The 14,169-nt window shown below is 36.6% G+C and overlaps 1 protein-coding gene across 1 annotated transcript in view; it reads right to left on the bottom strand.

Moving 5' to 3' along the window:
• Positions 1-2,548: 2,548 nt before the first annotated feature.
• Positions 2,549-14,169, bottom strand: part of SLC30A7 (solute carrier family 30 member 7) — an 80,663-nt gene continuing 69,042 nt past the window's right edge. Inside the window, exon 11 of the mRNA XM_036859491.1 lies at positions 2,549-8,514. Within this exon, the coding sequence (XP_036715386.1) occupies positions 8,467-8,514 (48 nt within the window). The 3' untranslated portion in view covers positions 2,549-8,466. The remainder of the gene's footprint in view (positions 8,515-14,169) is intronic.

Genomic DNA, 14,169 nt, shown 5'->3' with positions numbered 1-14,169 from the left:
TTGCTAAAGTTGTTCAGAGGAATTTGTATTTGATGAGCACTTAGAGAGCCACTCGATTCCTGAGCTGAAGGAATAAAAATGGAAACTGGGAAGCTTACTCTGTTAGTATAACACAGGGTGGCTTCTGGGGGGAAGGAAGCCAAAAACTCTAGATAAAGAAAGATTGGGTAGTGAACTATTTTAGTAAATAACTTGCCTAAACCTGTATGTAAACAGAAGAGGCTGCTCTAAAGGGGTGTTGATAGGCCACTGTGGACTTCCACTAGGCCAGAGGCTAATTCCAGAGGACACAGGAAAGGCAGGGCAGGGAGACCCTGGCAGGTGCTCTAGCTCTAGCAGGTCAAAGTCCACTATGCAGAAGGGCAAGCAGAAGGTAATCAGGAAACCAGGTTAGGGGAAATGTTTTCAAAGGGCCTGGACAGGAGTCTGATTCAGCAGAAATTCCTTGTACTTCCTGCCTAAGGCCAGAATTGTTTTTGTGGTGTGTGGTGTGTGTGTGTGTGCTGAAATGGAGGTGGCTAAAGCTGGGCATGGAATAGACGGGAAGTCAGGCAGTTCCTCAGAGTGACTCTGCGTACAGTTATCAGTGAAGTACTAGAGCAGGGCAGTGGGAATGGAAAGGGGAATTTAAAAGATTTGCAAAGAATTGTTGCAGGGAGGGGGACCCCTTCCGGGGCCCGAGAGTGGGCTGTTGTCTAATACTCGGAAATGAATTGTCCAAGGAGACACATGTGCTGACAAAGCAAGAGACTTTGCTGGGAAGGGGCGCCTGGGTGGAGAGCAGGAGGGTAAGGGAACCCAGGAGAACTGCTCTGCCACGTGGCTTGCCGTCTCGGGTTTTAGGGTAATTGGTTTAGTTTCCGGGTTGTCTCTGGCCAGTCACTCTGCCTCAGGGTCCTTCCTGGTGGCGCGTGCATCGCTCAGCCAAGATGGATTCCAGCGAGGAGGATTCTGGGAGGGTGGTAGGACATACGGACTGGCGTCTCCTCTCTCCTTTTGACCCTTCCCGAATTCTTCCGGTTGGTGGTAGCTTGTTAGTTCCGCGTTCCTTACCAGGACCTCCTGTTGTAGGAGAACTCATGCAAGTGGTTACTGTGATGCCTGGGCAGGGCGGGCGGTTTCAGTCAGTGGTTCCCCTAACAGAATGAGGAGGACTTTGTGATAGGGGATTCAGGAAACGGGGGTGTGGCAAAGGCGACGTTTAGATTTCTAAGAATTCTGTAAGGAATTCTGACAGAAATGGTAGTTCAAAAGAGATCTGAGTGGGAAAGGTAAATGTATTCTTTTCTTTTTGTTGAATTTGAGATGCTGGTAGTTCTGCCACAGTTGTGACAAGAATCAAGCCACCGATGGCCTTTGATTAACTCCACAAACTAGGGAAGAGTGAATCAATAATACTAGGAGCTACAGAAATGGTTAGAAAGGAAGTGGAAGAAGCACATGTAGACCACATGTAAGATGCTTGACAACAGACACACTGAGGACGAAGCCCTCATTGTGTGGCAAAGATTGATAGTAGGAAGACGCTGCCTTGTAAGAGTATGTCTCAGAAGGTGGGATGAGTGGGATCTGGGGTTTTGTGGAGAAGTTACTTAAAAAAAAGAATTTCTTCTGATTAGAGGGAAAACATTTGGAAGGATAATGGAGGCTCATGTCAGATGTTTGTGGTCTTCATTTCCTATAAGCTGAGATCATAGGGAATGAGGTGAGAGAACAATTTGGGGTTAATGGTAATGTCTGGAAATACTTCAAGACTTGTTTATGAGGTAAAATAATGAGTAGGAGGATCCACAATGAGGATCTTCACAATGTCAAGACATTTCCAACTCTCCTACCATCTCCTCTTTCCTGATCAATTTTGCTGTTTCTGGGCCCCGAGAAGCATTCTTTCCCTTCCGTTCCTTAAGTCCTCCAGAATCTGTTCCAATAACTGTTAAATTCACAGTGTTCTTTTCAGTTCATCAAACTAATAGACACAATTCAGGTAAAGATTTTTAAACAGAAATTTTATTGGAAGAATTTTGATACAATTGTTTATCATTCTTTTTAAATACATCTGAGGTTAAACAAAATATATACATGAATGTCTTCAAGTAGAAAAAAGTGAAATATGCATTATGAATTTGTTGTGTTGTTCTTAGGCAAATCATAATTGCTCACTTTAGCATATTCAAACCAAATTACAACATAGTCTTTGACATTCCAACCTAGCCTTGTACTCAAACGTTTATTTAGAAATGTTTTGATGCCATACTCTTCACCATAGGAATCAAACCCAAATTCAAACTTGGCCATATGTTTAGAAACCATTAAAGACAGGGAGGTAAAGAGTTGTAGGGGTGTTTAGAATAGGATTTGGCAGTTTTTCATTCACAGTATTTCTGATATAAAAGACCCATTCTGTGTATTGATCAAAGTCACAAATGTTGGGGCAAAATATCACTTGGGCAGAAATATCACTGAATTTGCTATTAGAGGAAGCAATGAGATGATTACTTGGCAAGCTCTTGACAGGATATGTCTAGTTCAGAATAGAATCTTCATTGAGCCTAATCGATGCATGATATATGATACATAAAACTCAAATACTAAAATTCAAAATAAAGCTTTTTTTTTTTTCCACTAGTGAAAAAGGGAAGTTTTACATTGGAAGCAGCAATGAAAAGAGATGGAAAATAAGTAAAGAAATACAGAGAAGCTCTACTGAAATTTAGTATTTATAGGGGAAAAAGAGAAGATAAAAGCTATCTTAGGAATGTTTAAATCACTTAATGAATACATGTAGTGTTGTTTTTATAGAAGTACCTTCAAGATATACCTTTGAAAGAGTTTTGGATGAAAATACACCTGGGATAAGTGAAATAGAATGTTATACACAGGTCCTTAAAGTAATAGGAATATGGCAATTTTCTATAAAAACAAAGGAGAGTGTGGTTTCTCATTTGGCTATACAAAATATAAAAATTCAAGTGACCCAGGTTCCACAGTCCCAGTTCTACGAAATTCCTGTCCAACACAGCACGCAAAATGGAAAACATCTCGATATTTCCACTGTTCCTGTATTAAAATGAAGGAGCAGCTAGCTTACAGGGCTACTTGAAAAAAAAAAAAATAGCCAAAGTGAATATAAAGTCACTTATTTGTGCAAAAATGCCAAAGAAAAGCTGAGATGTCTTCTGTAATAAACAATAAATTACTGGTTTACCTGTCCCCAGTCCTTACTTGTGTATCCACTGCTGTCTACAATATTTACTCACTGGTTATCCAAACATTTACTAAGTGTGTAAGTGTAAATTCATGCTAAGTTTGGTGACAATAGGATGTATGAGACAAAGACATTCTTTTTTACAGACTTTCCATCAGGATCGAAATTACAAATATTAAATTTTCAAAGCCATGGGAAGAGTTCAAAGTTAAATATTATTAAGTTTAAGCATAGATTACTACTAATTGCGAAATATATTTCTTCCTTTTGAAAAGGTGTCTATAAAATGTAATGTTGTAAATCAAATCCTATGTATCCCTCTCATGCAGTGCAAAATTATTTGTACTTCTTGGAAGACAACTTCCTACTAACTAGGTTAATGTCTCTTGGCCAGGAGTTCAGTTTCTCTTCACACACTGGCGCTGACACTATTGAATCGGTCCCTTTTAAGCAGCTTACTCTGTGAGTGTCAAGAAAACTTTTTACTTTCTTTTTTTAAAAAAAGTTCTTAAAAGTGCTTAAAAGAGCTCTGATTGCTCTTTTTAGCCTGCACAGTTTAAGTTAAATGGCAAAGGTAATAAGCATAAGAGAGCATCCAAAGAAGGAATGAGTCTAACCAATGTATATATATAACAACTATTCCCCTATATCAATTTTTTCATGGTGATGGTTCATGATTTTAAAGGAGAGTGTGTTTAGATCTGCTACAACTTCTTGGACCTTTAAATCATTGTAGAATGACATACAAAACAGAGTAGTTGTCACCAAGAAGTACTGGATCTAGAGTCAGCGCTCTACCACTGGCTATGCCCCAGTTCGGTCATTTACATTCTCTCGCAACAGCTTCCTTATCTGTAAGATGGAGTTATGAATTAATTCCTTCCTCACAAGAATGTTAGGAGAATCAGAAGGTAAAATATATCTGAAAAAGATCTATGGATCAAAATCATGGAAAAATCCTTCTTTATAAAAATATGAGGATTTTAAATGTGATAACATGAAAAAGGCCAAAGAGCCTGATACATAAACACTTAATAAAAGTAACCCCACCCTTTCTGTATAATTTGTAGTTAGGAAATGGTTAAACATAAACCAAAGACACCCTCAAAGACATCTATTTGACCTTTAAATAGAACTATACTTCTCTGCAAATACTTTTTTTGATACATAATTTTTCATTGTCTAGAGTCTATGATAGAAGTCTGGATCACTAAGGCTTTTGGGGATTGTGTCTTGAAAGAATCCTCTACGAATAAAACTTTTATTGAATGTTCTTTAAAGAATAAAATAATTTCCTTTTTTGTCAAAGTTCTGGTGAAGTGGAAAATAATTTGTTTCGAAGATAGTGACAGAAAGAAAAAAAGTTTCTTTCTCTTTTATTTTTTTTAACTTCTCAAGGTAATGCTTTTAATGAAGAGTTGAAAGTAGCAGTTTAGCATTTGGGATTCTGATAAGACTTCAAAATTTTACCCTATTAAAAATTGTTTTATTCTATACAACATTTAATGCCCAGTTTTGTGCGGCTCTGAGAAAAACGTTAAGAATTCAAGAGCTCTCCGGTGACTGAAAACTTAACAAGGATGAAATGATATGACCTATGAATTAGCCTGGTTTCTAAAAAGCACCAATTCACAGAATTTAAACAAAATAAAGAAATTAAACAATCCTTAAATTGGATTTAGTCTTGGGCAATTAACAGAAAAATTTACTCACAAGTTAAAAGTATCCAATGCACACCTGTCACTATTTTTAAAAAAAAAATCAGAAACTGGTTCCAGAAGAGTAAAAAAGTAAAAAAGAGTAAAAAAGTTAATCGTATCTTTCATGAAGAATACTATGGAAATAATATTCTAACTCTCATAATTAGCTATGAAAAATAAGACAATAAAAAAACTCCATTTATAAAGTGCCTTAATGTACCAAAAATGGAGGTCAGACGTCCTTTATTTAAAAATGCCTCTTCAACACATTTACAGAATTACACTGGAGACAAAGCACAGTAAGTCAGAAAACCTGGATTCTGGTCTTGGCTTTGTCACTCATTATCTCTGTGACCTTGAATAAATGACAGCATTTCTGCGCTTCAATTTTCTCATCTGTAAAGTGAGAGGTAGAATGAGACTGCTTCTAAGGACAGTCTACTTGGATGTAAAATTCTATGTTAAGCAATGAATTATTTTTGTTCTTAAATCCCAGCATTATATAAGAGGATGCTACCATATTAATAATTCTGTAAGACTGATTATACCATGGTAGGTAAAAACATTATAGAACTCTGATCACCTGCATCTGGAGTCAACGATTTGGCTGCTTTACAAAGATGCACAAAAGTCACAGTATTTTGGTTATTGGTGTTTACCAGTAGGCTTTGAAGAACACTGGAGCATTCCAGGTACATGGAAAATGCCAGTAACATCTGTTACCACTTCCTTATGCCTCTGCAGAAGATGCCGTGGGGATATGTGAGGAACACTGAGCTACAGATAAACTAGATACTGTCCTTCACAAAGTGCACAAGGAGTAAGCAAAATAAGGGAGCCGTACATAGGTTAAGCCCTTCATCTCGATCAATAGAATCTAGATTTTAAAACACAAAACTAGTATAGGTATATTTCTCTTTGGGGAAGTTTACTTGGCAAGGTAAACATTCCCTGAGCAATACAATTTTTTTCTCCAGAGAATATTTGGTTTTTAAAATATTAGCAAAGTTATACTCAGATATTTTTCCCCCAAGAATTAGGCCAACAATAGGGACATTCTAAATTTATAAGAATAATCAAGGAGTATTTCTCAGTGAAATTATCTACTTTAGCAATACATCTGTGCCAAGAACATTGAATTCTAAATTTATAAGAATAATCAAGGAGTATTTCTCAGTGAAATTATCTACTTCAGCAATACATCTGTGCCAAGAACATTGAGAAGACAAAGTATTTCCTAAGAGGGAGAAAAAAATTCCTTTTTGTCCTGCTGCACACACAGGTTTAAGAACATTTCATTAAAGCATAAATGTTAATGCCAACCTGCTAAATGATATGAACTGGAGCTCTCTTGTAACAGGTGCAAAACTAAGAGTTTCATCTCAGTCAAATGTCCTATATATATACTCTGTTCCTTATCAAACAAAAAAACCATACTCATGCACTTGTGTATTGAGAGCATAGTTAAATAAAGTGATGCATATTTTGACAAGAAACTTCACTTGGAATGGAGGCCTCAGTGAAAGGCAGAATTGGATCTTCAATGTGCACTGTAAATTTTACAGGCCAGTGCAAATATTATCTCTGTATGTGAAATATCAGTACAATTTCACATAATTAGTTTTTAAACGCACACCTCTAAAATCCCCGCCTTCATCTAGATCTGTCATTTTCCACAATATGCCAAAACCTATAGAATATCGCAGGCTTCTCTCAGGCTTGGTAGTGGATGCAAACTTCCAAGTGACTACTTATAATGAAAAAGCAGTACCATTATCAGGACATTTCCTTTTATATTTCCCTCCTGAAACATCTTAACAATTGTTTCAGTTAAATGCATTCTATTGCAGGAATTCTTAGCTTTAGAACTGCCTGGCAGTAAGTAAAAATGTTTTGAAAATACTACTTAATCTGCAAAAAGGGGACTATCAACAGTTCATGGCAATCTGCAGCGGTTTAGAAAAGCATGAAGAAAGCAGTCTATAGTTTTCCTAACACAGTATATTTCATAAATTGTAGGTCAGAAATAGGGAAACAGATACTCTGAAACTTAGACAAAATCAACAGTGATTTCTGCCACATCAGTGAAAAAGTGCTTATTACTGATCTACATTCTAAACATTCATTTCCATCCTGCAGGGTTTTCCCCCCAACAATTTTAATTTTTCCCTTTCAGCTAAAAGGGAATATACACTGTGATAAAATGAAGTACAATGGGAAAATGTCTATCCAGAACAATTTCTTCATAAAACACAGAGAATATTTAAGTAGAACATTCAAGCACTTATCTCAAATTGCAATTTTATTTTTCAAACACACAAGAGCCTAGAAATCAACTTATTTATTAACTTCCAAGATACCTGTGTTAGGAAGAGTTCTATGTTACCACATTTACTCCGTACCTTTAATACTTCAAAGTCAATAAAATGCTGCTTTAGGATTCCTGAAAGCAACTGTATTTGTGTAACACTTGCACAGGAAAACGTATGACTTGGCGTTTGAAGAATGAAAAAGCAAAATAACATTGTCACAACCATTTCTGCCTTCACTCTACATGCCTTTTCCTTTCATTAACAGAATCTATAAAAACAGCAAGGAGAGATATACGAAAGTTTATCACAGACACAGTAGCTTTTATAGAAATTTGGAATTTAGCAGATGTTTTAAGTAAGTCAAAACACCCATCTGTATAACAGAAGCATTTGCAAAGTTTTGAAAACACAGTACACAAAATAATTTAATGTAATAACTGAATTTGATTTAAAAAGCAAAATAACACCTTTTATTTTTTGATGGGATAAAGCAAGAAAAGGCAGGTTTTTATATATCTAAACCTATGCTGCAAGTACACAAAAAGACATCTGTATACATTACTAACAAGAGTCTTATTTTGTACAGAATACCCATTAAAAAAAAAACATATACATGACCTTCGATGGTACATTTCTATGCTGGCAAATACATTTTCTGATACAAAGGCACTTTGAAAACCCAATATGGTTTGGTTCATAAGTTTGCAAGGTACAAACAATTTTACAAACGTGATTATATTGAAAAACGTCAACGACTGTGACATTACATATAAAGCAGATTTCCATTTTTCTTTTTCTTTTTTTTTTTTTAAATAACACTGGTTTTCTGGGAATGAAAGCAGTGGTTTCCAGCAGCTTCAGTGAAGACATTCCAGATGATTAGAGGCCCACTGTCTGAATTTCTTACTGGCTAGGATGAGGGGTGGGAGTGAGGGCATTTGAAATGAAAAACAAAGGAAACAAACAAACAGAAAACAATACCCTGGAACAAAACTAGAAACCTCAGAAATCAAAATGGTTTGGAGGGAAGAAGCACAGAAGACCACAAGTCCAGGAGAGATCCTCTTAATTCTGATCCCTTAGTTGTAAACTCCTGGCAGAGCACAATCGGCTGACTCTACCTGGTCTACTTGGTGCTGGGGAGTCGTAGTGATGATTTCTCTTTTTAAAAAGCTAGGTACAATGATTAGGATTGTACAGTACCAGAAAAACTTAGGTCCCCCAAAAAGCATAATTTCTTTTCATTCAGTTACATGGCCGCAAAGTCAATCTGTACATAAAGCTGTCTCACTCCGGCCTGAAAAGTTAAAAAAAAAAAAAAAAAAAAATTAGAAAATCAAACAAACCAATAATAGACTATACATTTCAGAAAAGTAGTAGGAAAAAAAATTTCTTTTCTTTTTTTGTTTTTTGAAACAGGGAAGAATTATTTTTCTTTTCTGTCTTTGGGAAAGAATTCTCCATTTTTCATCATAAAGTGCCAATAATTTTATTTTAGAAACAAGTATGTTAATAAGTTACAAAAAAGATCCTCCATTTAGCCCTACAAAAGAAAGCTATGCTACTAATTACATGCCCTGCCCAAGTGAATTTTTGAAAAAGAAGGTTACCCAGCTACCATTATTCTGCTAGAAAACACCACAGTGCTTGACTAGTTGGCTACTAAAATCATAAATCTATCCAGTCTAAATCTTCCTATGATAAATGATTTTAAACACTGAAATAAGCATAACCATCTACTGGTTATTGAATTACTTTACACTCCAACTCCTCTTTTCAATTTTGGATATAAACTTGCTATTCAAGAACACTGCTCTCAAAATTGCCCCCATCTCTCCTGTTTTATCAATTTTTCTATATTTGTTGTCTATAATTCCTTTACTCTCTTCTCTCTTGAACTCATTTCAACCAAACTTTTGCTGCCAACCACTTCCCAAAACTGTCAAGGTCACCTCTAAATTGCTTAGACCAGTGCTCAATTCTCAGTCCTCATCTTAGTAATTAATCTAGCAGCAAGGACACGGACGATCACTTCCTCCTACTGAAACACTTTTCCTGCTCTTGGCTTCCAGAGAATACTCGCTGGTTGCCCTTTTACCTCACTTATCAATCTTTCTCAGTCTCCTTTGCGGGTTCTTCCTCCTGTCTTTTAATACTAAACACTCAAATACCCAAAGGCTCAGTCCTCAGATCCCTTCTTTTTTGACACTTGTCCCCTAGATGGTCTCACCCAGTATCCAGACTTTCAGTACCGTCTACATGTTCATACCTTTTGTAGACTGGAACCTACCTACCATCTACCTGATAGTTCTACTTGGATGTCTGACAAGCATCGAAACACAGCCAAATTGATCCCTATTTCCTCCCCTCAAAACTGTTGAGCCTGTATCTTCTCAGGCTCAATTCCTTCCTCAATGCTGCAACTTAAAGACCTTTCTTTCTCTCATACCCAACCCATTAGCAAAACCTGTTTGCCTTACCTTCAAAATAATGCAAATACAGAATCTGATCACTTTACATCACCTCCAGTGCTATCCCCTGGCCCAAGTCACTATCATCTCTTGCCTACATTTTGTAACGGCCTCTGACCTCGTTTTCACTCTTTTACCTTTGCACTCCTTCGGTCTGTTTCCAGCAGAGCAACTATAGTGATGTCACTCCATCACTCAAACCCTACAACAGCTTACCTTCCTCAGTCCTTAGCCCAGAGCCCTACAATGGCCTTCAAAGCTTTCCCATCATCTGGCCCCTATTACCTCTCTGATCTCATCTCTTACTTCTCTCCCTTTGTTGACTCTCTTCCAGCCACACTGGGCCCTCTGCCTGGAACAATGTTCCTCGAGATTGCCACATGACATACTCCCTTTCCTGTCACATCTCTACTCAGATGTCAGTGAGGCTTACCCTGACCACCCTATTAAAAAATGCATTCAATTCATTCACCCAACAAATATATTTTGTGCATCTATTGGAATCCAGGCACTCTTCTGTCCCCCGGGAATACAACAGCCAACAAAATAGGTAAAAAATACCCTTGCCCTCCTGGAGTTTATAAGCTGTTGGGAACTAGGAAGGAGGGGAGATGATAAACAAGCAAGGAAATATAGTATGTCAGATGAGATGATGAGATAGATATTATCTATCTATCTCTATCTATCAAAAGAACAAAAACAAAGCTTGGTGCAAGAGATGGTAAATGCCTCAGCACCCCCAGTCTCCCTACCCTGCTCTCCCTATCTATAACACTTATCACTTTCTAATATATCATAAAACTTATTTGCTGTGATGCTGTTGATTGTCACTCTCCAATGATAATGTCCAAGATAAAAGGACTTTGTCTCTTTTCCTGCTGACTCCCAGAACCTCAAGCAGTGCCCAGCACACAGTAAGTGATCAATAAATACCTTTTGGATGAACTGAAATTCTATTAATTTCCTTCTTTCAAATAAAAAAACAATTTTTAAAAATTAAAGCATACAATCAGTTACAGTAAGCACTTTCTTGTCAGCAACACAGAATGAAGAGCAAAGCGGAACATCTAAGAGAAAGAAAGGCCGGAGTGGGGGATAAAATAATAACGCTACCTTCTCCCAGGAATTTCTGGGCTCCTGAAAGCATTACTTTCTAGCATGGCTTTTTTTCTAGCACTCCAGTCGGAGGGCTCTGCCCAGCACTAATGAATGTCTAAGGAGTCAGGAGCTGCTCTAGTGGAATAAAAAGCTGGAAAAGACCCCAGGAGCTTCCGGCACAGAAAACATGCTAGCGTTTTTGCCTCATTAAAAAAAAAAAAGAAAAAGAGAGAAAGAAAAGAAAAATCCTTGCTGTGGTAAAGTTAAAGTTCTCTGAAAATACATTGAATTGCACGCACTCAAAGAGTTCTGTGGCAGAAAAAAGATAGAACTTAACATCTGTATGATTTTAAGCTAAAAACTGAAACAGAATCTCAGTTTTCCTAATTTTAAAAGTGTTGATAAATACCAATCCTACTTATCTCGCAAAATTGTTATATATTCATCCAGTATTTGACAAACATTTAATAAATCCTTGCTACATATCAGGCGCTATTGTAAGGATCATATGTGAATATACCAGAAAGGATTCTTACATGCTATAAAAAACAAATTATTATGATTGATTATATTTGATTTACTCAACCCAGATGGGCCCCATAATAACTATACTTAGGAGCCCTTCTGCAAAATTCTTGTGTATCTAACCTTAGGAGAAAACAACTATTGCCCAAATAAATTGGCTTAATTTATTTTCTCTTTAACAAAATTGTTAATGAAAGAAAAATGGACAAAATAAGTTGGGCTCCCATTATTATCTCTGCCACTTTCCTAACCCCCCCCCCCATATACAGTGAAGATGGTAATAAGAAATGAGGTAGCCCAAGGCAATAAAAAAGAAAGAGGAAAAACAAAGAGGCTAGGTAAATTGATCTTTGCATAATCACAATTACTCAAGCTGAAATCTTTCCCCAGAGGGCCTACTGCTTTACACAGAAGCCCAGTCTAACAGAAAAAGTCATTTTGTTTCATCCATCTGGCTGGATGGGAACACCTTTAAGTCTTCCAGCTTCCCATTTTCCTTTCTCAATTTCCTTCAATGTAGAGAGAAAAAGTGGAATTTCCAAAGACTCCTTTAGTAAGTCACCTACTTCCTGAATGCAAACTAGGTTTTCCGTACAGTTTATCCACACGACAAAGACATGACAATAACTCCAGCAGATCAAAACAGTGCTCCGTTCCATTAAATATTCTACCTACCACTGGGATGACACTAAGGCCGGCTGAGGGTTGTCCTCAAAAAAAGTGAAAACCATAGAATACTTGTTGTGTCTTATATTCTGAGAATCATGTATAAGCCATAATTCAGTTAACACTTTTTTAAGTTGGAAAGACAGCTAGTTATTTTTAACATCCATGCTTCTAAGAAAATAAGTGTTAACCTGAAATCATAGACTTAGAATACTCTCCATAAATACTCATTGTTCTGGAAAGGAAAACAAATCAGCAGTAAAAATTTAGAAAAATAAACAAGAATATGGCTAAAGAAAATGACTGGGTTGTTTGTATTTCTCTACCAATTCTCAAAAACTGCAGAAACTTTCTACTCTAATTTTTGACTCAATGTAGAATATTAGTCTTTATCCCTTAAAAATTAATTCTTGAAAAACTGCCTTACTCTTCCATGTGAAAACTGAATCATCTCAGAATTCGTGAAATAGTGACTTAATATGATGAAATTACAAGTCATGAACAATAACTTGGGTCTGGGTTCCTTTTTCTGTAAACTGGGGATAATACTCCACCTGTCTTGCAGGTAGATTAATATGTTAGGTGCCTACCACAGTGCCTGGCATGTGGCGGGCTCTCAATAAGGCTAGCTGCTGCTGCTGCCGTTATTATTTCCACCACCATCAACCAATGAACACTTAACCCCTGTGGATTAATTAAGAACAATCAATAATTATAAAAGATTAAAACCCCCTACAAACAGGAAGGGTGGAAAACTAGCTAGCCACCTGGAAAGGCACAGATAGCTTCTCCTACTCCCTACTGTCAGAGACAGGAAGGGATCACGCCCGCAGGACAGCGGTGGAGGTGGCTCTGAATCTTGGGGAACTCCCATTTGGGTTAGTGAGGAGGCTTGTTGGTTCCTTCCTGGCTATCAGTGTTAACTTCTACTTTGAGGCTAGAAAATAGAGCACAGAAAGCTGAAGCAGGAAGCTAAGGGTTTAGGACTTAATAGGTATAACAGAAACAGGCAGAAGAGAAGATGGAAGATATCACGGTACAATTTCTATCAAGGAGTAAATAACATGCATTAGCCTTGATTGTCTTTTCTGCTCTGTGGAACTGAGGAGGGTAATGAACCCAAGCATATTCTAGATTTTTCTTCAAACTTTATTTCTAACAAAAGTGTATTAAAAAAATTAACAGATGATATCAGCCAGTTTAAAACAAGAAACATAAATGATAAATTGCCTTCCTCATCCAGTATCCCACATCCACTTCCTGTTCATACACTAAACATAAATAATAAGTTTTCTATTTCATCTGTTCCCAAATGATAAATCATTTTTAAGAAGTTAGTGCATGCGGTGGAAAGGAGAGGGACTTCTTCTATGTCAACAAAAAACCCTGTAGTTTAAAAGCTGGATTATCACTTAACTAATAATCCCAAAGGAATCAAAGTACTGAAGAGACTTCTACCAATTCACTAGTATTGCTCTATATTCGTGATAGCAAGCCAACTGCCTTAGCCATTCATGATTAAGTGACAACTATGGAACATGAGAATAAAAAGACATGCTTAATGTACAGTTCCAAAACAGTCGCAAAGCTTATAGTTTTATAAACAAAACAAAATGTTATAATTCTCAAACTTATGTTAACCTTTTCAAAGCTATCCCCATAAAAATTTTAACGAGAACAGCTTTTTAAGCAAAAAAAAAAAAAATTTAAATTCCAATTTAAGATCAGCTATAAGAAAAATACATTAAAATGTCATAGAACCACAAAGTATTGAGAAAATCCTTCTTTTGGTCTTTTGGAACTAAGGCCACCAGTATTTCAAGTCTTTCTACAAGAAATGTACTTAAAGGATTAGTGTAATTTTTTTCTCAAAAATGGAGCAATTTGAGTTTTATTACTTTTGATAAGTAAAATCTATGATTAAGATATAATTTAAAATTTTTTAAAATGTAAAAAAATTTAAATTTCATTTCGTGAACTGCAAATGTTACTGCAAGGCCTTGGGTATACTCATAGCATAATGAATATGCATGACTAGGGCATAAGCAGAAAAGGAAAATAAATTAATAAAAAACTTCAATTTTGCATATGTCAGAACCAAAACAACTATCACAAAACAACTCTACAATCATTAAATGTATGGAATGAAAATCATGAGAAGGATGACTTCCCTCTGCCCGCTGGGAAAAATG

This window comes from Balaenoptera musculus, chromosome 1, assembly GCF_009873245.2.
Source record: "Balaenoptera musculus isolate JJ_BM4_2016_0621 chromosome 1, mBalMus1.pri.v3, whole genome shotgun sequence".
NCBI classification, from domain to species: domain Eukaryota; kingdom Metazoa; phylum Chordata; class Mammalia; order Artiodactyla; family Balaenopteridae; genus Balaenoptera; species Balaenoptera musculus.
Note: the sequence above shows the minus strand (reverse complement) of the source record. Positions and strands in the feature narration are given on the sequence as shown.